The sequence below is a fragment of the Pelobates fuscus genome, chromosome 1 (assembly GCF_036172605.1).
Source record: "Pelobates fuscus isolate aPelFus1 chromosome 1, aPelFus1.pri, whole genome shotgun sequence".
Lineage (NCBI taxonomy): Eukaryota > Metazoa > Chordata > Amphibia > Anura > Pelobatidae > Pelobates > Pelobates fuscus.
In genome coordinates this window covers 364,688,275-364,715,599 of record NC_086317.1, presented here as the reverse complement: position 1 = coordinate 364,715,599, position 27,325 = coordinate 364,688,275, and the positions used below count along the sequence as shown (strand labels likewise).

The following is a 27,325-nucleotide window of genomic DNA, read 5'->3' as shown; positions in this document are numbered from 1 at the left end:
TGGAACATCCCATAAAACCATTCCTTAGGAAAGGATATCCACAGCTATATACTGACTGAGAACAGGGTGAGAAAAAGCAGTGAAAGCTTTCCATTTGCCACACTGTGCCAAACATTGGTTCCTACATGAGAAGGAGGAGTTCATTCTCTAAACTCTGAATTGTAGCAAGTACAAATCTTAATGGTAAAATCTAGACTCATACAGCCTTGCTGTGAGTGTACCTGGATTGGAAAATTTCTCCAGATCTGCCCATTTTTGCCTAATTCGGTCTTTCAGATTTTAAAGTAAAAAAAGGGCTAATTGCAGCCTATCACACCCACCCACTGCTACTCAAACATGAGCCCAAGTGGCAAAGAGGGGCTGAGCAATGACTAAACCAGGGGACACCAGGCACCATAACCATTTCAATGAGCACAAGTGACTATGGTACTAGTGTGTCCCTTTAACTATCTGAAGTACTCCCTACATCTTCCTATGTCTTTACAGTGATTGTATTGGAATTTCTGTCGCTTTTCAGCTTGTCCCGTTGAAGTGACACCTTTATCTCGGTGTAGCTCCTGTGCAGTGTCTCAGTAGGCACTTGTTTTGCTGAGGAGCTGATACCCATCTTTTACATGAGGTGAGTCCCTTGTACTGCATCATGCCTCGTGCCCGACGCTCTGCCCTTACTTGCAATGGCCGCGACGGCTTCGAGCACATTGCAGGATGCGGCGGCTGGCGTCGCGCTCTCACTTCGTCACCGCTGAGCGCTGATTGGCCTGTTGCTCGGTCAGGGCAGAGCGCCCGTTGGCTCTCCATATCCTTGTCGCCCATTGTTTTACCAACGCGTCATAAGCCGGGGACGCGCGCGGCTCGATGAGGTGTCACCGAAGTCGGGCACCAGTAGTAACATTAATTAAACGTTCCATTGGCTCGGCGGGGGCAGCTCGTGGGCGGTCGGTGGGTGTCGCTTTCCAGAACGGACGGCCATGGCAGATGTCACATGTCTATCCTTGGCGGAGGAGGAGGGATGGTAAGATAACAGGGGGCTCACTGTCTGTGTCCTGGCTCACTCTGTGCACGTGATTAAAAGTGTGACAATGTGTATACCGGGGGCACCAGCAAGGCACAGACTGGGCATGGGTTCCCAGACAGTGGGATAGATATACAGCAGAGTGAGGGAGACGGGAGAGGTGTGAATGGGGTGCTTGATGGCACACAGGGTTTGACAGACTCACCAGTATTGTTCTCAGGACACACACATGTTAATAATGCGGGGGAGCAGCAAGAAAGTGGTACCTAGCCATGCTGGGGTTTAAACACTGCTGCTGGGAATTTCATCAATTAAGGTTTAGTTATTTTTTTGGTATTTTGATAATTAGATTTGTTTTGTTCAACACATGATTTATTGGTTAGCTTTCTGTTAGCGAGTTATAATTTCTAGGACAGGTGTAGAACAATCTTTGGCAACTCCAGATGTTCTATAATGCTTTTACCGCCTAGGACCACTATAAGCAACCAGACCACTTCAGCTCAATGAAGTGGTCTGGGTGCCAGGTGTCCCTAGTTTTAACCCTGCAGTTGAAAACTAATGTTTACACTGCAGGGTTAATCCAGCCTCTAGTGGTTGTCTCTGCGATTTACACAGAGTAATTCACACTTATCTGACGCTGGATGACCTCAAGGAGTCAAGTGTCAAATAAGATCCCCGTAGGAAAGCATTGAGTAATGCTTTCCTGTGGGCGGGTTTGAATGTGTGCGTGTGCCTCTGCATTCGACTCCACTCGAGAGCTGACGTCGGCGGGGGAGAAGAGGTCAGCTAAAATGATTGGCAATCAGCCTGCACCAGGCACCAAGTAATGTAGACGGACATGCCCTCCTCACGGGCGGGTCTGCCCCATTTGGACAGAGCCAGTGACACAATCCCTTTACTGCCCTTCCACCGACATCCCAATTCTGGGACAAACAATGTTGGGAAGTATGGGACAGGTCCAACTGGTGACTCAGTAGAGCATTTGTTAATAACTCAGAAACACCCAGAATGTAATTTAGACTCCTAAAGACACAGCATGCAGCTTACAGACATATCTTAAATATACTATTCAGTTCCCATACAATACTCCACTCTATGCAGTACACACCACACAATCCATTTCACATACAAACACTGAATGTTTGAAGTTTTGCAGACATATTAAATGACCAAATACCAAGGTACCAAAAAGCACTTACCACCTTTTCCAACCAGGCATCTGGCCCCAACCCTCTTCCTGTACATAAGCCTCATATTAACATGTGCAGTGCCAAACTCCAGCTGAATAATCTGGGTGTGGCAGGTGACAGTAGACCACTATTGGAATTCATAGTGCTTACTGTAAATTTTGTTGAGTAGGGATAGGGGTCTAAGGTATTTTTTTCAGGTCTATGCCTTTTAGTTCCTGTGAAGTTTCTTTATATAGCAGGATACAAAGACTTTTTAGACAATTTGGTGTTTGCAACAGTTTTGTATGTTGGGGAGGAACATGAGTGGCCTGCACATTGCCCTAACCTCATACGTATTGAAAACCTTTAGGATGAACTGTTAATCGCCAAGTATAATTTGTTTGACTAAATAGGCACAAATATTCACAGATACAATCCAAAATCCTTTGCAAAGCCTCAGAAAAGCAGTGGTTGTTATCCCTGCAAAGAAGGATGGGTATGTCTGGGGAGGGGGGTGCAACTCCATATTAAAGGATTACTGAAGGCAGACTATTTCGTCTCAATTAAGTGGTCTGGAAGCAGTTGCCCTGCCATTTTAACCTTCATTGTAAATAATTTCTGTTTTGTAGAAACAGCAATGTTTACATTGAAGGGTTAAATAAATCTGTAGTGGGTGTCTTCCTCAAAGCATCATTTGATTGGATGAGATTGATGTTATGCCATGCATGTGTATCTCCTCTCTAATCCTTTTCTATGAAAAGCATTTGATTGGAGGAACTTGTGGAAGACATCAGCAGACATGCTGACGAAGACTGAAGCGTCTCAGTACCATAAACTAGATGAGAAAACTTTAACTTAAAGGGACTTCTATCACTTGGCGACTATTATTTTTTTTAGATCTGCAAGCATACACTTTTAAACAAATATACAAACCTAACTAAAGCAAGAAAAGCTTTTAAAAGTGTGTAATAAAAGTTGATTAATTTACTATAAACTTGGTCAGATTGCATTATTGGGCACACCTCTCCCCCACCACCATGTACATACTCATCTCAGTTTTAGACCAGTCCACTAATGACAGAAACAGGACATCATTGTGCAGCAGCAGGAAAGAGACACTGGAAGCTGCCCTGAACAAACTGTCTCTTCTCTCCTTGTCAGGATGCTCCAAGTACCATGGCCATTTCTACTTTTAGAAGGGATCATTTTGGTAGATATTTGCTATTTTGTGCTGAGGGCTAGTTACAACCAAGGCATACGTGACTTAGGCAGGTAAAACCAAGCTGCCTTATGTCAATTCTGTGCAAAAGTTATGTCTGTTGTTGGTGCACACTGCATACTGGCAAATATTTCATGCGTTTCTTCCTACAAGGGGAAAATTGAATCTCCACTTCCTCCCTCTCTCATCAGAGTCCTCTTAGCCTCTGTATATTTGTAATACACAAAGGGAAGGGATCCACATCATACTGATTTGTAGAAGCCAAATTTTAACATTTTGTTTCACTTGGAGACTTTGTCAAGATATGCTGATAGACAGTAGTCAGCCATGTTCTTTTTAAAGGAACACTGTAGTCACCAGAACAACTACAGCTTAATGTAGTTGTTCTGGTGAGTATAGTCAGTCCCTGCAAGCATTTTCATGTAAACACTGCCTTTTCAGAAAAAAAGGCAGTGTTTACATTGCTCCCTAGGGACAACTCCAGTGCCATTCACTCAGATGCTGAACTTTCTCCATAGAGATGCATTGATTCAATGCATCTCTTTAAAAAGCTGCTGATTGGCTAGCGTCATAGGAAAGCATTGGATTGATCTCAGCCATGGAGTTGGGGCGGGGTCAGCACCTGCGCAGAGCTGGAAAAAAAGGATGTTTTATTATTTTTAAGGGGGACAAGCTACCTAAATGGTGGTTTACAACACTATAGGGTCAGGAATACATGTTTGTATTCCTGACCATATAGTGTTCATGTAATGCAGCCCAAGTCAGAGGGTGGGATAAAAACAAGGATTCCCAACTTATTCTTAAAAGTAACAGGATTCCTAAAAAAAATCAGGCATCCCAATTAATTCTTAGAGCAACCTCCACATCACAGTCTCCACACTGAAAATGTAAAAGGGGGTGGGGGGGGGGAGGATGTGATATTTAGATCAGGGTTGACAAAAGTACATTTATCATAGCAAAACATACAATATTATTTAAAACTTAAATGATGCACACTACATTATGTGATTGCTGTGTAGGAAATATTTTATATAAAAAATAAAAATCCAATTCATCGTTAAAGGACCACTATAGGCACCCACACCACTTCAGCTCAATGAAGTAGTCTAGGTGCCAGGTCCATCTAGGGTTAACCCTGCAGCTGTAAACAGAGCAGCTTCAGAGAAACTGCTATGTTTACATTAGGGTTACTCCAGCCTCTAGTGGCTGTCTCACTGACAGCCGCTAGAGGCGCTTCCGCGTTTCTCACTGGATTACATTAGGTTTAATCCAGCCCCTAGTGGCTGTCTCACTGACAGCCGCTAGAGGCTCTTCCACGTTTCTCACTGAAAATCACAGTGAGAAGACGTTGACGTCCATAGGAAAGCATGGAGTAATGCTTTCCTATGGACTGAATGAATGCGTGCATGGCATTTGGCGCTGACGTCGGAAGAGGGAGGTGATTTCCCCAGCGCTGAGAGATTTCTCCCCCTTCAGCCCAGCATGAGTGGGACCCTGAAGGTGGGGGGACCTAAGGACCCTTTAGTGCTAGGAAAACGAGTTTGTTTTCCTGGCACTATAGTGGTCCTTTAAGATAATTCAGTAACAAAGAGCCCACTTTAAAATCAAATTAGTTTCTGCAGTTAACCTTTTTTCTCCTTACAACATCCCATTCTAGTGGGACCCACTCTATTCCCATTACCCAGATATCTTTGAGATTGCTGTTGTGCAATGCTTGGAAATTAGTTACTATTGCAGACATTCAGATTCAACTTTATTATTACTGTTTAGTGTACATACAAAGACAATGAAACACAGTTGCCCTCAGAAGTACAGTAGAGATTAATAAAAAAAAAACTATAACGTCTTTTCTTGATAAACTGTGCTCTCTATATCTGGACTTTAAAGACCTGGAGGTGTGCCACACATACGGTTGCCAACCGGTACAAATCAAAAGATAAACACAAATGTGTTATTGCAGTGAATCTTGTGGCTAGCAGATAGGGTTCGACCGATATTGATTTTTAGGTCCGATAATTTGACCTTTCAGGCCGATACCTGGTACCAATATTCTTTCCCCCTCCCTGCCTGCCAGGCATTACACTCCCAAGGTCGTCCCGTGGTTTTTTAAACCCCCTACCTGTGGTCAGGGAAGGGGACACTACACTCCTTGGTGGTCCGGTGGTTGTGTGTATGCCTGACGCCCGTGTCTGTATTATTATAATTCCAACCATGGATCCTGTGTGAGCACAAGCCACTATTTAAAATCATGGCAATAATCTCATCAAAACAATAGTTGAAGTCAATCTCCAAAAATTGGTCCTTTATGACCAATATACTCCCTGGTGCTAATATTAAATCTTTGACCATAGCCTTGGATCTTATGGGGGTGGTGTGCAACAAGTTCAAATATAGATTCATGGGTGTCAGTATGACGTATTTCAACTGCTTCACGGATTTTAGCCTGCTATTCTTCTCCCCTCCCCTGCCCCCCCTTCCCCCAAAAGGCATTTTGCTCTATTTTCATTCTCCTGCTTTTGAGTAAGCCTTATCCAAAACCTCAGGGAGATATCCTTTCTCTATGAAATGTTGTAATAGCCATAAAGCTTCTTTTTCCTAATCGAACATGTTGGTACAGTTGAGACTTTCACCTAGAGTATTATTAAACGGAGTTTGACCAGATTGCTTAGACCAGCAGTTTCCAAACTCTTTAGGTTCAAGGCACCCATAATGTTTTAAGATTGTTCCAAGGCCCAAGTCAAATGTTTCCTTGTCAGGGGTGGATCCAGAACCTAATTTCGGGAGGGGCACTTGTAGATCATTTAAAGAAACAATCCAGGCACAATAACAGTGTGCTGTAGTGGTTATGGTGCCAGGAGTGCTGTTGTGCCCTCCCACGGTTAGTAGTCAAACTGTTTAAGAACAGTTTGACAACTTACCTGGGGTCTGCCGGGGTAGGCGCTTTACTAGAGGATAGGGGCAGTGGTGTGTATGGGGGGTGCGTTGTGTTTGTGAAGGATGTAGTGTGTGTGTGTGTGTGTAAGGGGGTACGTTCCCTGCTTTCCTTTGCCTGGGCGGGGGGACATTTCCTGCAATCCCTGGTGGAAGAGTGAACTCTAGCAGCCTCAGGACCTGCTAGAGTTCAGTCTAGCGAGATTCAGAGCGTTGCCGTTGTAACCGTGGCAATGCTCCGAGCTCGCAAGAGGAGTGCCCGGCAGGGCTGCAAGTTAGAGTTTCCCGGGTCCTCTCTCCCTCCCCTGCCGGCTGCCAGCATTACAGTGCTAGCAGGCCGGAGAGGGAGATCATATGATCATAGCACCAGAAAAATATTTTGCAGCGCTACTATGTTCCCGTCGCGGCACACAGTTTGGGAGCTGCTGGCTTAGACCATTGCGTATACCAAACTAGGCTACTATCCCAAGTGTTTCTATACCTGGTACCAGCGTGCTACATTCAAACTCACTAGGACTTTGGCGCATGCTTTGGTTACATGCTTTCTCCCTGATCTGTCACATGAGTTTTAATCCGTACATGCTAATGATACTTTGTTTCTAATAAATATTTGTATTTTATATAGATATTGTAGCGCCCTCTATATTTATATATTATATGCTTGAAGTTGCCTATATATAGCAGGGTGACAGCCAGTATTGTTTTATTTTCATTATTGATGATGATTATTATTGCCAACCATTTTTTTTTATGATTTTTATTGAACTGTGAACATGCAGTTAATGATGAAATGCACTTGTGAAACACACATACAGACTCCAGGTACTATGACCACTTTAAAGTGGTAATTGTGCTTAGAGTAATCCTGATTGATGATTGGCCTTTACATTGCAAAGGTAACAATGCGTCCTCTATTTAAAACATGCAGATTTTGTGTTGCATGTATTAAACATCTTTATTTTTTTATTTTTTATTGAGTGGATTAAATGAAGTGCTGATGTAATTTGGAAGGTTGGTAAAGGTTTTAGGCTCCACATTTAATATTGTACTGCTTATGCTTGCCACTGATTTTCTTTTCATATTACAAATCCGTAATCTATCTGTAAAGTCATTAAAGTGTTGGTCATGAATGTTACCTGCTTGAAATGCGCAGCAAGATCTCTTGTTGATCGCAAAGTCTCAAGATTACATTAGACAGATAAGATATACAGGCACTGAAAACCTGTAGTGAAAGGTACATGTGTCTGTTGCTGTCATTTAGCACACGGTGCTTGGGAACTAATGGTTCTTGGGAGCTTGCTGTGTTTAGTATTCTTGTCCAACAAGGGAACAGGCAGGTATAGAGAACAGATGAGCTGGGCTTCACTACTGCTGGCAGAATGATCAGCTGTGATGTGTCTGTCTAGCTATAACCTCTTGCAGAATCACCACTTGTCACATCTATAAAAATGTCTCTAGGTGCTACAACCATGTGTGAGAACCCATGTTTCTTTTACAAGGTAGCAAAATGTAGCTGTTAAAGTTATGTTTGACCTAATTAAATGGAAACTATTACAATTTTTACAGTGATATAGCATTTAATTATATCTTCCTCTTGGCTGTGTGTTCAAATATATATTAAGGGACGCTCTAAGGAAAAAAATAATGTATACTTTTTCTATTTAGATTGTTTTCCTCTTATAAAATAAAAATAGACTGTTTTTACAGGTAATCTAGCCCTGGGACAGACTCCACCTCTCCTCTTCTGGGATCATCAGTTGTAATGATTACAATCCAATCCAGTGCTTCACATATTGAAGCACTGGGAACCTATGACACATGTGGGAATTGCTGCCCCTTGCCAGATGTATGCTTCTCATTGAAAAATGATCCAGTCCTTCTCTTTAAGGTGGCATCAGTCTGTGTGTAATGTTACTGAATGTCAAGACTTTTATAAAATGAAGGACTAAAGTTAGGAGACACTTCCACACAGGCTCTCCTGCTGCCACCTGAGGTGTGGTTTAGTAAAAAATGGTTATTCATCCTAGAGCTCCCCCAGATAAACTGGGATTTAGAATGCTATATCCTACATCTCACATGGCCTAAAATTAATAAAAGAACTACATTTTTACTTTTACATATCTTGATCGCAGCAAAAATGTATTTAGCGAGAAAATGGAGAAAACAAGACATACCCAAATGGTCCCATATTAACCCCTTAAGGACCAAACTTCTGGAATAAAAGGGAATCATGACATGTCATACATGTCGTGTGTCCTTAAGGGGTTAAACATCAAATAACATACCAACTACAGATGGAAGAAGGGATTATTCTAAATTCCAGTAGTATTTCTACAAAAGGATTAAAAAAGTGGTTAACGTTTATTAACAAATAAGATTGGAATGAATCACCCAAGGCTTCCGGAATAACATTCTTTAAACAAAACAGCGATATAATCATGTGGCTGTGTGTGTGTGTGGGGGGTATGTATGTATGTATACATGTACTTGGATTAATTATTTGTTTTCTATTTTCTTTAGCTCTGCTCCATGAATGTGTGATGGAAGCAGATCTAAATATTGTGTTATATAATAATGTTTTAAATGCAAATAAACCTCAATAAACAATAATAATAACAACATTTAAAAATGGTTATTCATGGCAAAATTCACATCCAAGGCCAAACTAAAAGCATAGTTGGCCTGGAAGGTTTACTTATTTATTTTTGAAATTTCTTCTACTTTAGTATTTAATTTTAAATATTAATTGAATTCCTGAAACTTCACCCTTTAGTGAAAACCCATGGAAATATAAACTTTGTCCGACAAAAAGGACGGTCAGTGCACAAAAACAACTTTATTTAGATGAAGTGGTTATGCCGTTTTTGTTGTCTCTTTAAAGAAAGTTTATTTTAAATTTTCTTAGGCCACCTTCCTTTTATTGATATTCTTTGGGAAAATATTGTGTGTGGAACTATTACTGACCTATATAAGAAGCTGCAATATCTGAAACCTCTGGCTTATTAAATAATCACATAACCACTGTCATATTTTACTTAACATATTTCACCAAGGGCGGTCTATACTGTCCTACCCCATTGTAGATTTATGGGAAAAATTAATTATGTGCTAAAGCTCTGTATTGGGTTATTATTGTTCTAATCCGTAATTATTAGAACATTACGGTACTTGCCATTGTCCAAATTACATTCTTAGCTAAAGTCCTGTAACTAATTATTTAGTTAATAAAACTAGCCCAGTGATCCATTCTTAAAGTGTATAGGATACTCGATGTACTGTAATCACTTTATCATTGAAGTGCTAGCTTCTTTATTGAAGCATAATCTCACCATTCAATATTAAACCATTTTTAGTTTCATGGTAAATGAGTCCCTTGCCCCTCTGTGCTGCTCTGTCTAATGAGGTAGTATTATCCTGAGCAGAAGTCAGTGGTGATTGGCTGAGAGTGTCATCTCACTGCTCTGGGCCTATCACATCTGCCGCGGAAGCTATGAATTTGTATGGCTTAAAGTAAGTGTAATCTCATTAGCCATACTTCCAGTAGGGGCTGTGCTGTGGGTGGCCAGACACTCCCATTCATTGTTAAACCATTTGAAAACCGTTTTAACTTTTAATGGTAGAAAAGCACCCGGGGGCATCATTCAATATAATCACTTTATTAGCCTCTTCGAGAAATATTACTTATCTCTAATTCACTAGGAATGGCAGGACCGCTACAAAAAATATTTTTATGGGTAATTGCCTACAGCCTGTGATGAATGTAATAGCATTTTTGGTTCCAGTCCAGGAATTAAACATTACTATTTAGACAGAGGAGGAGGTGAGTCTTAGATAAGTCTGTGACCATTTCTCAAAGTAGTATTCCCCCCCCCCCCCCCCCCCACTGTGTTCTCATCAGAAAAAGGCAACAGGGCAGTAAAAAGGCTTGATATAAGTGTGTGTGTGTGTGTGTGTGTGTGTGTATTATCTATCTATATATATATATGTCATGTGCTATTGTCATAGGCTTTTTTTTTTTTTAATTCTTTATTTTTCTTGTGCATGTAAAGACATTTAACATTTTGTCTTGCGATGCCACAACAGCATTAGGAAGCCGGTTAAGTACAGTAGGGTTAACATGGCATGCAATTTGACAGCACATTTTTATATTAATATCAGGCTAGAGTCGGAACAGTTATGTCAAGATAAGAGGTACGATTGTAAACTTTTAAGGTTACGATATTTCAAGCGTAGTTTCACGTATGGGTAATTATAGGCAGCTGCATCAGATTTATAGAACAAGCTAAATACCAGCTGAGAAATGGCGTCTATTGTACTGGTTCTCATCGTGGTTTGTAGGCATAACAGTGTTAAACACCACAACAGAGTACATAGGGGTATACAGGTTAGAGACTGTGGCATGGGTATTTACACATTTTTCCTTTATGAACAGGCTTAATGTATCTGATGAGGTTCAGTTGAATATTGCAGCATATGTTGGAAACAAGAGAGTGTTAGCTAGGCTAGGTACAGGATATTATATAGTATCCTGCATGGCTGCCCTTTAGTATGGGCATGCGCACAACTCAGTTATTTTATAATAGTATAATGCAGGTACATAGAGTATATATTATGAGATTTAGCTTTTGGGGTGAGCCATTAAAGTAAAACTAGTGAGGTAAACCCCTGGGTTGCCCCAGCATATCATGGAGTGTGTAGATAGAGGCATGCAAACATAATATCAATTATGGTATAGCAGAAAATTAAATTAGCGGCCTCATCAGCACAGGTATAGAAGTGCAGCACAAGGAAACATGTACAAAAACAATAGCGATAATATCATACTGTGGGAACCAAGGTGAAGTCTGCCTACGTGGGTGGCCACAGATTGCAGGTAAAGTCCTGATGCCCGGGTCAACCAATTTTTCTAATTGGGATTGGCAAGGTGTAGTCTGAAAAGTCCACTTCGGTAGCGACGATCAGCCGACTCCCATGTTCGGTATGTGCCCGGTCTCTCCACCAAATTCCTGGGAGGCTTCAGTGTTGCGGGTCATATGGGAGACTTTATGCCAGGTCCCAGTGGTAGTCGCCTCAGCATGCAGGTGTGTTGCTTTTCCCTCCGGGTTTCTGATGGCTGCGTGGTAATGCTCTTGAGCGCAGGCAGGCAGGCAGGTCGGCTCTTTAGTAGCTTTCAGGGTTCCGGTCTGTGGTTCAGGTTGCGGCCCTGTGCGGTTTCCTCCGGGCAATATCCGTGATGGTGCTTTTGGGCAGGGGGTTCAGGAGATATGCCAGCTCCACTCTCTCCCCACCTGTGGTAAGAGGTGCCATCATCTCTGTACTTGCCCCGAACTAGCTGGTCGTCCCCTCCGCAGTCAGGTTGCGCACATGGTTTGCGTGCAGCGGCCATCTTGGGGGGTAATCCACTGTGGTGTGGATTCTTTAGGCCCAGATTGGCACATTGGTGGCTCCCCGTGCAGACCGGGATAACCCCCCCGGTCCAGAAGGGGGGGGGGTAGCCAGACGCCGACAGGAGACCCAGGAGAGCGGCCGTCTCGTCCTAGCTCAAGCTCCAACACGCTCCGGGCCCCTGTCAGGTTACTGTTGATGCCAGGCAGGGTCTTGAGAGGTATCCCCGCGTACCCCAACAGCTGGGGAACAAGTTAATCGTCGATATGGGTTGCTGTTTGGGTTTGGCTCCCAGTTGGCACCGACATTTCAGCCCTGAAGCGGGAGCTCAGACACGGCATGTCTGATCCCGTCGGCGGTCAGGCCCCGCCCCTGTCATAGGCTTTTAAAGTTAATTGTCACTTCAAGCCATAGTATATCCTCCAGGTGTGAATTTCTTGCCAGGGCTACATTTTCACTCACTAGTGATGAGTATAAATGTTGAGCTCTGTGTAATATTATGAAGTCATTATAAGTTGAATTTTAGGAAACCACTGGTAGCATTCATTGTGTTGAGCTATTTCAATCGCTTTTGTTTGATATGTTCAATGCAAACAGCAGAAAGTCTAAATTTTGATAGTAAACCTGATATTCAATGGGGGTTGAATAATTGTGATTAAAAGTGTGTGTGTTTGTGTGTGTGTAAATATGTATATATATATGTGTGTATGTATGTGTGTGTGTGTGTGTGTGTGTGTGTGTGTGTGTGTATATATATATATATATATATATATATATATATATATATATATATATAAAATTATACATACATACACTCACGTGTGTGTGTGTGTATGTGTGTGTGTGTGTGTGTGTATATAGTTACTTGTTATGATTTCTGCATTTTTCCTTTAGCATAGTGACATTTCACATTTAACTACTTTATCTTGCATTCTTTTATGACGTTTACCAATACTTTACCGATGTGAACATCAAGGCGCCCAAAATCTAATTAATTGTTGTAAATTGTTCTATTATTTCCTTTTTTTATTTGTGCAACTTCTTCAAATTGACCCTGTTAGATGATTTGGAATGTTGCTGTAGAGTCTGATTATTTGGTCTTTGCAGTCCATAAAAGACGGCTTCCTGCTGACACATTATCCAGCCTCTGTGTTTAAAAGTACTCTGTTGACTTTAATTACTAGAATTGATTTGTGTTTGATGTATTCAATCTTGATGATTATTAACAAACAACTTGAAGGAAATTTTCTGAGGACGATCATTTAGGAATAAGTTGGTCACAAACAAAAGAAGTGTTGTTTCAGTAGCCCCCTCCAGTCATATTTTTTGCCACCACTTTCTTATTATGTATCTGTGATTAAATCATTAATACTATAATTGTGATCAATTGTAATATGACATATTTGAGCTGTCTGCTTGCAATCCATATTTATATTTTAGCTATTGTTTCTGTCCATGCTTTTATTGTGCTTCTAGTCATTCCAAGAATATAAAATGCTTCCTGGTGATTTTGCTTTGCAATTTACAATATTTTTAATATTACTAGCATCAAACTATTATTGCTAAAAGTATATTTCATACCTTTTGCAGATTAAAAATATTGGTATTCTTTGGTATGAATTTGGCTATATCGTGGTTATGAGAACGTCCAAAGTGAGATATCAAGTAAAGGAAAGTTTCTGGTGAAAAATAGAATCAACAATTCTTAGGTTCCATGTCTGCCACATGTACAATCTAGTATACAATGTAAATTGAAAAAAATACCCAATTGCTGTGCGCACATGCTCTTAGGGGGTGTTCTCACTTTTGTTACCAATGGTTTAGACATTAATAGCTGTTGTTGAGTTATTTTGAGGGAATTTACACTGTTATACAGACTGTACACTTTACATTGTAGCAGGGTGTAATTTCTTCAGTGCGGTCACATGAAACAATATAATAAAAATTTACAAAAATGTGAGGGGTGTACTCACTTTTGTGAGATACTGTGTGCGTGCGCTAGTTCCACACACCGCTGATTTTCCTTATTTTTCACCTATTTTACTTTAGACACATACACTTCTTGTCTCTTGCTTGTTCTCCACTGAGAGAAACCTTAAAACATATTCAATGCAGGTATAATTTGTAGAATGTTTTTTTTTTTTTTTGTGTGTCATATGCAAATGTATTTTCACTTAGTCTTCTTTTACTTATATATATAACTCTACATATTGACTGGGGTAGTTTTATTTAATAAAATGTAGCAAGCATTTGTTTTTTATTCAGTCTAATTTGTAGATTCTTTGAACTGATGAAAACTTCTTTTTATCTGCGTTTTAAAATGTACTCTTTTCGGTTATTTCATATGTCTGCAATATCAAGCGTGGTATGCCTCATTGTGTTCCACTTCATGTTGTCTGTTCTTTGAACCTTCATGTTTCAATATCCTTTCTACACTATTAAACCAGTATTCTTACTTTTCAAATACCTTGACAGTTCATTTTAGGCTCCCAGTCCTTTGATTTTTTTTTTTTTTTGCGATCACGCTTTTCCACAACGTATTGCTCGTTCTATCTGCTAAAAGTCCCATGTCACTCCTTTTTTTTTTACATGCGGCCTGATGTAAAAAATAAAAAATGATGCAGACAATTGCTTGGTTAGAAAAAAAATAATAATAAAAAAGAAAAAATACTAGCTTGTCAAATGTTCCAAATCGAGGCGTGAAAATCTATTATTTTTTTTTTATTTTATTTTTTATTTTTTTTTGTGTGCCTCCCTCAATTGTTTACAATATCTTCAATATACTTGAGAGGCTTTGTTGGAAGATACTCGGTAAATAAACTTGAAATAAAATTTTAACACTCCGTAAAATACATCGCTTTGAGGAAGGCGTATGCAGCAGAGAGCAATTGGAAGACTAGGAATAGAAATAATTGTCAGTGTCACACAGAACTGGTTTGCATAGCTGTTAACAACGCTGAGCAGCAAGACTTTTCAGGACCATTCAATTATCAATTCCCTCTTTTTAGATTTTCATCACTCTTTGCTCTCTTGTTAAGTATTTGAACAAATGTACTTGTGGCTTGAATAAAACAGCAGGGCTGTTTCTTGCGGAAAGCCTCACTGCTCTCATCCTATTGGAAGGGAATCAAGATGGGATAAACCTTTTTTTCCTCTCCTAGCGTTCTCAATGAGCCAGTAAAACAGACCTTTTCCCTTGTCGACTTTGAACAGTAAGGAAATGAAACATTAGTTAAGGGCCTCTTGGGGGCATAATATATTTTGCCTTTAGAAATATATATATATATATATATATATATATATATATATATATATATATATATATATATATATATATATATATATATATATATATATATATATTTTTTTTTTTTTTTTTTTTGTACTTTAGGCTATAGTATGTAGTGCTCAACAAAAGCTTCTTTTGGAACAATGTACATTTGCATTTTATGTAACAGACTTTTTTATGGCAGGACTTTATTTTTTGATATCAAACTATTTCATAATTTTATGCAAGTTTACAGACCTCTCTTTTGCTACAATGTATAATTCTTTATTTGAAATTCTCTTTGATGGGAATTGTTAAGAGACTATTTTAAAATGATATAAATGGTGTGTGTATGTACATATAACATATAAATCAGTTTTGTGCATTCTGTTTTCATCTAAATTATGAGCAATTAACAAATTAAGTCAAATTAATTCCGCAACTCTGAAATGCCACGTGGACGACTTATGACAAGTACAAAATTGGCCAATGAGAAAAATGAAAAGCCATTTTGTTTCGTGATTTGGAGCAGCACCCAAGATGCCTTTTTTTTTTTTTTTTAATTCTTTATTTAGGTTGTGCATGAGTTAACAAGTAGATTTGCACTGCCACGTTAGCTAGTGCAATCAAAGCAGTAAACATTGAACAACAACAGAGTGGCTTCATATACAATGCACATTTTCTTTTTTATGATAGTTAAGTATTCAGTATGCTAGAGATCAAGGTCTAGGCTAAGCTTTTCAGACATTGTTACGTGGGGTTATGTTAGCTAGACTGATAATAGGTTAGTACACGTTTGATAGTAGAAATACAACATGCTTGGGTTTAAGCTATATAACATGTGGGTGCAGGCAGTATTTAGTTGACAAACATCTAGTGGGGTCCCCCCTGCAATCCCAGGCTAGTCTAAGAAAAGATAATAAATTCGCTTCAACATATGCCACAACAGCGTGGTGCAAGAGTGACGAAAGGGTTAGAGATTGGCACGTGAGTACGCACATTCTTATATATATATGTATGCTTAAATTCAAATGACTGGTAACACAACTGTGTCTTGGCGGCATGGTTTTGGAATAACTAGTGCAGCCCGACACTGGTGTGGGCTTTATAAACTGAATTAATAACGATTATATACAACATCGGTATGCCCTGAGGACAGCAACTGATAACCTAAGAAATAAGCAACTCAGTCATGCATCCTTGGTAATGGTGGGGTGGTTTGTCCGGGCAGCCAGCCTCGTGTGTCAGCATAGTCAGGTGGTCATTCAGCCTATACCCCTGCTGGGCTGTGAGCTTCCATGTGGGGACGGTTCATGTTGGGCTGCCAGTGGTTTGTCCTGCGACTGATACCATGTAGTTGGTGGTTGCTGGTGCGTTCTGGTCCATCCTGAGGGCCTGGGCTTTGCATGGGGGCCCTTCGCTGCTGAGATACTGTGTCTCCTGGATGTCCTTTGTCCTCGTGGACGCATTCCTGTGGTTTCCCGGCGGGGTCGACGGGTTAAGCGCCTCCGTGGCTGTGGTCTCGCTTTTCTGTGCTTTGGGGAGGTACGCCCCCCGATCCGCCGCCTTGTGGGAGCCCCTGGAGTTGCGGACTGTTGCAGGCCACTGTGTGGGTGAGTACAGGGCTGTGATGGGGTTTGTTGGTACATCATACACTCAAATTTTGTCCAGAAGTCTTGAAAGTGCTGATCCAGCCGGATGAGGATATCATTGGCGTCGGGGCTTGGGTGCCGCGTGGCCGCCGCCATTTTGGCTAGGCCTCGGTCGACCTGTCTTAAGCTTGTGGCTTCAGCTTGCTGACCTGCCCGGTTTGGATCGCTTTTCAAGTATGGACCGGGATCACCCCCGCCGGTCCCAGGGGGGGGGTAACGGGATACCTGCATAGAGGGGTGACTTTGTGTGCAACGCTGGTTCCGTATTGTGGCCGCTGTCTCTGCCCGGCATGTAGTAGGCCGCATTTGCCTCGACGGGGCTTGCGGATTTTCAGGGAGCCGCCGACCACCTCGCCACATCTCAGGTGGGTCAGGCAGCCTATACCTCGCTTGGTGCTGCCCCTGTCTAGGGCAATCGGGCTGTTAAAAGCCTTTTTTAGTGAGAATATGGAGGAGCTTGTCCGAGACACGTCTATCCTCCATTGAAGTCAGGCCCCGCCCCCCCAAGATGCCTTTTTTATTGTCTTATTTATGCTTCAATTACTGAAAGGTAAAACAAGCAGAATCTGCTGTTGCAACAACAGACCCAGTTAGGCCCAGAGGGGCTTCTCCAAACACAAACTGAGAGTACCTTTAGCAGCGGGACTAGTCCTTCAAGTCCCCCCAAGAAGCAACTAAGGTAGAGATCAACAGAGTTGTCCTGGCTAAACTCTGGACCACATTGCACTGACTGAAGATGCTTCGTTTGCATCTTCCGACACTGAGAAAGGGAGGCATCTGCAAGACACAGGGGCTGCTTCTAGTCGTTCAGCCTGACCAAATGCTCCTGCCCAATAAAAAGATTAAACGCTTGCCTGCTGATCCTGAGCATTGTTAAAGGGGAAGGATGTGTTCCTTAAAGGGGAAGTACCAAGGAGGCAGGTAGGACACCCAAGGGGGTGTGTTCCTTCTCTCCTATTTAAACCTGCTCATACCTGATACCTGTGCTCAGTATTCTGTTCTGCTTGTTATCACAATTACTTCCTTGCTTCTGGGCTTGTCCCGTTTTACGAATCTGTGCTGCCTGGCCTGGCCCATTAAGTGTTTGACCTTGCTTTCGACGTTCTCACTTGGCTACTGCATCCTGGGCTCTATCTACTAAACCGTAGCAAGAGTCTAGTTTGTCTGTGCCATCCGAGACTTTTACTGAAGAGGTAGATCAGAGTACCGAATTAGTATCCCCAATGTCTAGTGGTTGTGATGATAGTACTCTTTCCCCTACAATTGAAGACATTTGTTTAAGTATGCCATAGGAATTAAAATCAGTGGTCCACTATTTTCTCCAGCTAGTGTGCACTCTGCTCCTGCATATTTTCATTTTGTATTGCCTCACCTTATGAAGATGTGTATATAGTAGAGTCTTGGCAGCATCTATTGTCACTCAAATATGTGTTGTAATACCTGTGTATTGTGTTTCATCTAGGCACTGTTGTGCTGTGCATATTGACTCTGTTTATCATTCCGATGTTTTCTTTTTTGGGGTTTTTTTTTTCTGACATGGACCCACTCCATCCTGGTTGCATTATTTTCACTCAAAAACAGGCTGTGGCATAGTTTGCAGCCTAATCGCTATGGGCCAACCAGTGTGATTACCTGTGTTCTGATTCCTTTCTGGTTTTGACTTTAATGTGTCTAATCTAAATATACTTTTGTGATAACAACAAAAGCGAAAATTAGATTGAGTGGGCTACACTTTATTGTTAAACTTTACTATGTCTGACTGCTTCCTTTTGTTGGTTGGGCATTTATTACCAATTTGTGGATTTATTTTTTTCTCTTCATATAACTAGTGGGTTCATAATGAAACCTGTCATTCACGGGATCAGACTTTTTAAACCACCTTTTAAACCACCTTTTTATAGGTGGGATTAAATCACATGTAACCACCTCTTTGTAGGTTGACGGTTGATTTGAACTGTTTTGTGTATTGTCTGTCTATTTGTAACAATCTTTAGTAGGTTGGGTCTTCACTTGTAACCACCTCTATGTAGGTTGGGTTTTTTGCGAGTCTAAATCGTTTTGAGTTCTGATTTATAGCTATGCAATATTGACACTTCATCTGAGGTCACTATTTAGCTTTACGCTTGGCGTGTTTTTCTGTGTACTCTCAAATTAGTTATAGGATATTTATGTAATATGTTATTACCTTTTTTATTTTGGTTCATTAAAGTTAAAGAAACACTTTAGTCACCTAAATTACTTTAGCTAAATAGAGCAGTTTTAGTGTATAGATCATTCCCTTGCAATTTCACTGCTCAATTCACTGTCATTTAGGAGTTAAATAACTTTGTTTCTGTTTATGTAGCCCTAGCCACACCTCCCCTGGCTATGATTGACAGAGCCTGCATGGAAAAAAAAACTGGTTTCACTTTCAAACAGATGCAATTTACCTTAAATAATTGTATCTCAATCTCTAAATTGAACTTTAATCACATACATGGGGCTCTTGCAGGGTCTAGCAAGCTATTAACATAGCAGGGGATAAGAACATCTTAATTAAACAGAACTTGAAATAAATAGCTTAAATAGGGCTCTCTTTACAGGAAGTGTTTATGGAAGTTTGTGCAAGTCACATGCAGGGAGGTGTGACTAGGGTTTATAAACAAAGGGATTTAACTCCTAAATGGCAGAGGATTGAGCAGTGAGGCTGCATGGGCATGTTCTATACACCAAAACTGCTTCATTAAGCTAAAGTTGTTCAGGTGACTATAGTGTCCCTTTAACATTTTATTCTAACCACATAGTCTAGTTTTCCCAGGTTAAATCCCTGCTCACACCAGGAAACCCAGGTATTAATAGATACCCGGGGCTCCCTTCTGTCAGATGGGGCTATTTTTAATTGCCCCAGATGTTTTGATGGGCTGCATGCAGTGCTGTAAGTCAGCACTGCTTTTAGCCGTTTAAATCCATAGAGGAAACTGCAGCTGAAGAATCAAACTAGTGATTGGGAGACGCACAGGGTCTGAATAGACCCCGGTATACAGAAGTCGGATGCCGCCTGGGGGGAGTGGACCTTGCTGCTAGAAGCAACTTTGGGGTTAAAGCGTGCTTGAACGATTTTTATGAAATACTTATGAAAAAAACTTGTTATATGCATAAGTAAAAAATATACAAACAAAAATCTGAAAATACATTGAAAATAAATTTTAGTCCTTATATTGGGACTTGTAATTTCCAAAAATAAATAAATACCGAAGTTTGTGGTGACTGGGAGAGGTGATTAGGTAATTGGTAATATCTGTAATTTACAAGGGTGGTTATCAAAAATATGGAGAATATTGGCTGTAATAATTGGCGCAACAGATACTTGTTCTATTCCCAGAACTACCAGCGATAAAATAGGAATTTTGAAATCTGGGCCCGCATTTTACCAGTTGGGGTCCATATTTCCGCACACTGGCACCGCTTGGTCTGACCGAACGTCGCACCAAATTTAGGTATGGATTGTTAAATAGTAATGTCAAGATTTTGCATTCTGAAATGGCCCATACAACATCAGATGGTTTTGCCCCATTTGGACTTCCGTGACTAACCCTGCTAGTTTGTTCTTGTATTTCCAGTTTCCTTTTTTCTTTCCCTTTCAAAATAGCTAATTTTTATTTTACCAAACTGTAGAAATGCAAATAATAAAAATAAAAAGTTTTTTTTATATTTTTGTTTTTAAACTATGTATGCAACTTTTTTGCATACATATTTTCTCCTTGGCAAATCCAGTTGACAAGTGACATTCTCTTATTCCTACAGTTAAACACATTTTTCATAGGTGATTGATAGATGAGATCGTAACTAGGTCCCCTGAAATAGTATTATCTGTTTTACAGAAACTGGGAGATAAATTCACCTGCAGGCAGCCTGTCCATCGAAAGACTTTGTTGACTGGCTGAATGCAGCAGTTGTAGTACTGAGTGAAAGATGCATGACACTTTTTCACTGTTTTGTCTCCACTGTGAATATAACTTTTTAATAAATTACTTCTGTTAAAAATGTCAATTAAGTTTAGCGTTTTTTGGACTTTCAATAAGTGCTTTCAAAATATGGTTTGTAACCTCTAATCTGTAACTGCTATTGAATCTGTACAGTCATAAAGGAGATGACAACCTGGTAATTGTCAAAATGTTGTAGTATATTGTAAGCCCTGCAGGTTGCATAATTTTCTGTTAGTTACTCCTAGCATGATGACGAATGATCTACCGATTTGTCTGGGACAATTAATGGAGCCAATTTTGCTGATAATCAGAATTGGTTTCAAATGTTACCGATTTATTGTCGATAACATAAACACACAGTACTTGATAATTACCTTCACAGCATGCCGTCTTCTGTGACAAGCCACACAACCACATGTCACCTCTTCATTCTGTGAGCAGAAAAACGTGGCTTGAGATTCCCGCACATGCCCAGTTAAACACTTGGGCATGCGAACGGGAAATTCATCTATTCATTCATTCGAATATCAGTGTTCGTTTATTCGTTCGTTCAGTTTATTACAAGGAGGGAGCTACCGGCTCGCAGCTCCCTCCTTGTAAAATGTGAAGATAGAAGCGGCAGGGAGCAGTGCTTCCCGACACTTCCTAAGCCCCCCATGTCCCCCCTCACTCTATGGGGGTCAAAATGACCCCCATAGTAGCATAAGGGAGATTAAAATCTCCCGAATGCCCCTACTTGCTATACTGCGAGTAGGGGCATGTCTACTAAATAGGCTGCTCACTGTTATAAAAACAAAACCCTAGTACCCGCCCCCACCCCTGAGCGGTGGGTGGGGGCCCTTAATAACAATAAGGGGGGGGACCTATTGTCCTCTCCCCCCGGCCCACACCCCTGACCGGTGGGTGGGGGCCCTAAATTAGAATAAGGGGGGAGACTTACTGTCCTCCCCCACGGCCCCCACCCCTGCATGGCGGGTGGGGGCCCTAAATAACAATAAGGGGGGACCCATTGTCCTCCCTCCCCTCCACCCCCGAGTGGCGGGTGGGTGTCCTATAGGATAATGGGGGCAAACCTATTGTCGTCCCCCTGACCCCCACCTCTGAGCAGTGGGTGGGGCCGGGGGGAGGACAGTAGGTCCCCCCCATTACCTGCCGCACAGGGGTGGGGGCCGGGGGGGAGCACAACAGGTCCCACCCCCCCACATTCTCATTTAGGGCCCCCATCCGCCGCTCAGGGGTGGGGGCTGGGGGAGGACAGTAGATTCCCCCCCCCTCCCCCTCCTTATTGTTATTTATGGTCCCCACCCACCGCTCAGGGGTGGGGGCTAGGGAGGACGACAAAGTTCCCCCTCCACATTATTGTTGTTTGTTTTTTTTTGTTTTTAGTATAGCGAGTAGGGGCATAATTTACTTGAGGAGGGGTACAATTTATAGCGAGTAGGGGCATAATTTACATGGGGAGGGGTACAATTTTTTCTTTTTAATTTTTAGTTTTTTTTGTAACAGCAGTGGCTGCTCACTGTTTAACAGACCTGCCCCTACTCGCGGTATAGCGAGTAGGGGCATAATTTACTAATACTAAGTAATCTTTACTTAGTATTAGTAAATGTGGCTGAAAGACCAATTTAGGTCTTTCAGCCTTTTGGTAGATAGCTCCCTAATACCGGCAGGAATAGGATCAGAGTTACATTCATTAGAATGAAATTCCGATCTGAATAAAGTCCCGAATTGCGTCCTAACATGAATGGAGAAACTGTTCTCATTCTGGTAGGACGCAATTCGGCAGTTTTGCCGGCGTTCTGTCTAAGTGACAGGACGTTCGGGCATACTGACAGGAAGCATCGCGGGAACAGGGAGGAAAGCTTAGAATTGTGGGAAAATTGCTCTGACCACTGGAAATGAAGCACAGTTTGCTCCTCCACTGGTCAGAGATGGTCAGGCGTAGGAAACCTCCATAAGACAAGTAGTCCCTACTTTGTCTTATGTTTGAAAGAAAACTAGAGCAGATAGGAAGAAATGAAGAACAGATCCTGACAGAGGGAGAGAAGAGGGATTGATTAAAGAAAGGTATGTTCGGCATGACAGTGGCGCTTTAAAACTATGTTTCCAATGCAATATTATCATTGTGGAAAATATAGGACTTAACCCCTTAACGCCGTTACGGCGTTCTATGCCGTCGCGGCTTTAAAGGGCTTTGAAGCCGTTGCGGCGGCATAGAACGCCGTAACGGCTGAAGCCCCCAGGAGGTAAGCTATACTTACCTCCGCCGTGATCCTCTTCTGGGGGTCTGCCTGAGAGCCCAGGCAGCCCCCCTCCGGCAAATGAGGCCCCCGGGGGCCATGTGATCACTCTCAAAGAGCGATCACATGGCCCCCTATAGCTGGCTATGGATCTGCCAGCAGGGGGACTGTCTAAAATATTAGACAGTCCCCCTGCTGGTAGGTAGTGTAAAAAAAAAATTAAATACACATGTTAAAATAAAATACAAGTATTTATATATATATATATAATATATATACATATTATATATATGTAACGTCATACGTAATGTATTTTAATATTAATATTAGTATATATATTAGTATTAAAATACACTTAGAATGACGTTACATATATAATATGTATATATATATATTATATATATAATAGATCTACATATATATATTATATATATATATATATATACGTATAATTACAATAATAAATAAATAAAATAATAAAATAAATAAATAAAATATTGAAACAAAATTTAAAATAAATTATATATTCATATGTAATTTCATTCTAACTGTATTTTGTTATTAATGTATATATATTGGAAACAGAATACACTTAGAATGACATTCTATATATAAAATACAAATAACCGCAAATATATATATAGATAGATAAATACATATAATTACATGAAAGATTACATTAGTATACACGTAGAATTTAAATACCTATAGATGCATATATATTAAAATTCTACGTGTATATTTAAGTAATTTTTTAACATAATTATGTCATTTAATTAATTAAAATTTGATTGACATGCCTGACAACACAGGGAGAAAGTGCAGAGAATTTAATTCGCAAGCACTATATTTGACCCTGTAACTCTCCAAGACACCATAAAACCTGTATATAGGGGGTACTGTTTTACTCGGGAGACTTCGCTGAACTCAAATATTAGTGTTTCAAACTGGTAAATTGTATTACAACGATGATATTTTAAGTAAAAGTGACGTTTTTTGCATTTTTTACAAACAAACGGCACTTTTATGGACTATATTATTGTTGTAATATGTTTTACTGTTTTAAAACACTAATATTTGTGTTTAGTGAAGTCTCCCAAGAATAACAGTACCCCCCATGTACAGGTTTTATGGTGTTTTGGAAAGTTAGAGAGTCACATATAAGGCTTGCATTTCATTTTTTTGACATTGAAATTTGCCAGATTGGTTATGTTGCCTTTGAGACCGTATGGTAGCCCAGGAATAAGAATTACCCCCATGATGGCATACCATTTGCAAAAGTAGACAACCCAAGGTATTGCAAATGGGGTATGTCCAGTCATTTTTAGTAGCCACTTAGTCACAAACACTGGCCAAATATTAGTTTTTTGCTTTTTTCACACAGAAACAAATATGAACGCTAACTTTGGCCAGTGTTTGTGACTAAGTGGCTACTAAAAAAGACTAAACATACCCCACGTTCAATACCTTGGGTTGTCTACTTTTTCAAATGGTATGCCATTATGGGGGTAATTCTCATTCCTGGGCTACCACACCGTCTCAAAGGTAACATTACTAATCTGGCAAATTTCAATTTGAAAATGGAACGTTCTATATTTGACCCTGTAACTTTCCAAAACACCATAAAACCTGTTAATGGGGGGTACTGTTGTACTCGTGAGACATCGCTGATTACAAATATGTGCATTTTGTTGCAGTAAAACCTAACAGTATTATGACATTTACAGCTAAAATGTGAGGCGGAACTACAAATTAAAAAAAAAAATTCTAATTTCTTACAGTTTATTTTATTTTATTCATAATAAATTGTTTCATATATAAATATTTTATATGAAATGAAAGCCCTGTTTCTCCTGAACAAAATGATATATAATAAGTGTGGGTGCATTTAATATGAAAGAGGTGAATTACGGTTGAACAGACATATAGCGCAAATTCCAGTTTTTGTTTACGTTTTGTTTTGATCAGAACGTGCACTATTGACTCTGTCCTGAAGGGGTTAATGTCAAAAATAATTATTTATATTCTGTTTACAGTCCACCTTTTTTTAGCTTACAAAAACATATTTTTTCTTTGAACTTATTGTTCTATTTTTTTTCTCTTCCTTATTACAAAGAATACCTCATTAGACAGAACTACAGCATAGCTAAAAAAAATACACAGCTAGTCAAAATAAAAAATACAATTCTGTCTGTGTAAGAAAGGGGATGCATTCTATCCCACACAAAATAAGTATGTAAACCTAACAACCAAGGCTAAATAATGAAAAAAGAAAAATAGATGTGCCCTAACCATAGATGGAATACTTGTAAAGGTATGGAATAGACTAAAAAATAAAATATATAAACAATACATTCTATATTAAGTTTGTCCCTCTAATTTATAAAGCAAGACAATGCAATACCTAACATTGTAGTAGCTTACTCAAGATCTGCTCTTATAAAGCTATGACATTATTGACATTAACCAGCCCTGAACTGGCCTCAATGACACTGCCGGAGGTTTAGCCCAGTATCCCTATGAAACACTGCGCATATAAACAGCAAGATCCATGATCACTTTAAATAATTACTCCTAAGACCATGACCACTTCTAGAATTTGAAGTCTAAAGCTTGCTTGACTACATTAACAAATATATACAAGTGGTTTTGTTAGTTCTCAAGTACTGCAATTTCTTTGCTTTTAACGGTTTAGCCCCTTAACCCCTTAAGGACACAGGACATGTGTGACATGTCATGATTCCCTTTTATTCCAGAAGTTTGGTCCTTAAGGGGTTAAAGGGACACTATTGGCATTAAAACAAATTTCGCTTAATGAAGCGGTTGTGGTGTGTACATCATGCCCCTGAAGTCTCCATGCTCAATTCTCTTTTATTTAGGAGTTAAATCACTTTTGTTCATATGTATGCCGCCCTACCCACAATTTCCTGGCTGTGACTGACAGTCTGCGTGAAAAATTGATTTATTTTCTATCTGATGTTAACTTGCTTTAGAAGTTTTTATTTCCTGATAAGTAAATTGAAGTTTGGTCGCACAGTGGAGGTTCCTGCAAAGTCTAGCAGGCTATTAACTGAGCAGGAGATAAGAAATTTGAAATTAAACAAAATGTGCAATAAAGTAATGTTAAACATTGGATGTCTCTTTACATGAAGTGATCAGGAAGGTTGTTCAAGTCACATGCATGCAGGTATAACTAAGGCAGTATAAACAAAGCAACTCAACACCTAAATGGCAGAGAATTCAGCAGTGAGACTGCAGGGGCACAATCTCTTCACCAAAGCTGCTTCATTAAGTTAGAGGGACACTGCAGGCACCCAGACCACTTCTGCACATTGGAGTGGTCTGGGTGCCAACTCCCACCACCCTTTACCCTGCAAGTGTAGTTATTGCAGTTTTTATGAACTGCAATAATTACCTTGCAGGGGTAAGTCGTCCTCTAGTGGCTGTCTTATCAGACAGCCACTAGAGGGACTTCTGTGTTCTTAGAACACGAAAAGTGTTTTAAACTACGCTGGACGTCCTCACGCTATGCATTAGGACCTCCAGCGTCGCCGCAATCCCCATAGGAATGCATTGAATAATGCTTTCCTAAGGGAAGGGTCATCGGCGCTGGATTCAGGTAAGTCACTGAATGGGTTTTAACCCCATCAGCAACATGGGATTGGGGGTGGGAGGGAAAGGGGCACTCTAGGGTCCTGCAGTGCCAGGAAAACGAATGTTTTCCTGGCACTGGAGAGTCCCTTTTAAAGTTGATTTGGTGCCTATAGTGTTTCTTTAAGACTTTAAGACACAAGACCTGCTCTCATCATAACAACTTAATTGTTATAGTGCCCAGACTGCCCATTTTAATATGTTCACCTGTTCATAAGAACTGTCCAGGGTGCCATATGCATACATTTGGGATTACTCTCCGTTTTTGCAAACCTTTGCATGTTTTTTTTTCTTCTTTTTATTATAGCTATTTACTACCATAAATGACATTTCTTCAGTCAATCTCTTGCTTATTTATTCTGTTTATTATGGTCATGTTTTTCGGCATCATCTTTAACCAAAATGAAAACTTTCGTTTCCATAAGAAATTGTACTTAAAAAAAAATAATTTAGAATGCCAAACGACTGCAGGGTTGAGATGCACATTTCTCATAATGCCTGAGTTTGAGAAATTGTACGTAAAATGATTTATAAATGCAGAATAAACGGAAGAAAGAAGCAATGAAAATAGTTGTCAGAATTGCTAATAAAAAGTCACAGTGCCCTGTCCAAATGTCAGCATGTTTGTTTGTGGTTGACCCTAGTGTCTGGTTTTCTGCTGTGTAGAGTTTGAAGTGTCAATATCTCATGCAGGAAGAAAACAGCAAAGCTTGCCTAATCTTCAGATGACCTCCAGTAGGTACATTATTTTACTATATTTAGTGAAGGTCCTAAACAGGCACAGCTATTGTACCTGCTGAGAGACACATCAAACTGGCATATCTGATTTATAA

The 27,325-nt window shown here is 40.3% G+C and overlaps 1 protein-coding gene across 1 annotated transcript in view; it reads left to right on the top strand.

The window, feature by feature from the left end:
- The first annotated feature begins 830 nt into the window (after positions 1–830).
- The window catches only part of TDRD3 (tudor domain containing 3), a 223,027-nt gene continuing 196,532 nt past the window's right edge, over positions 831–27,325 (top strand). Inside the window, exon 1 of the mRNA XM_063425944.1 lies at positions 831–1,012. Coding sequence (XP_063282014.1) covers positions 969–1,012 — 44 coding nt within the window. The 5' untranslated portion in view covers positions 831–968. The remainder of the gene's footprint in view (positions 1,013–27,325) is intronic.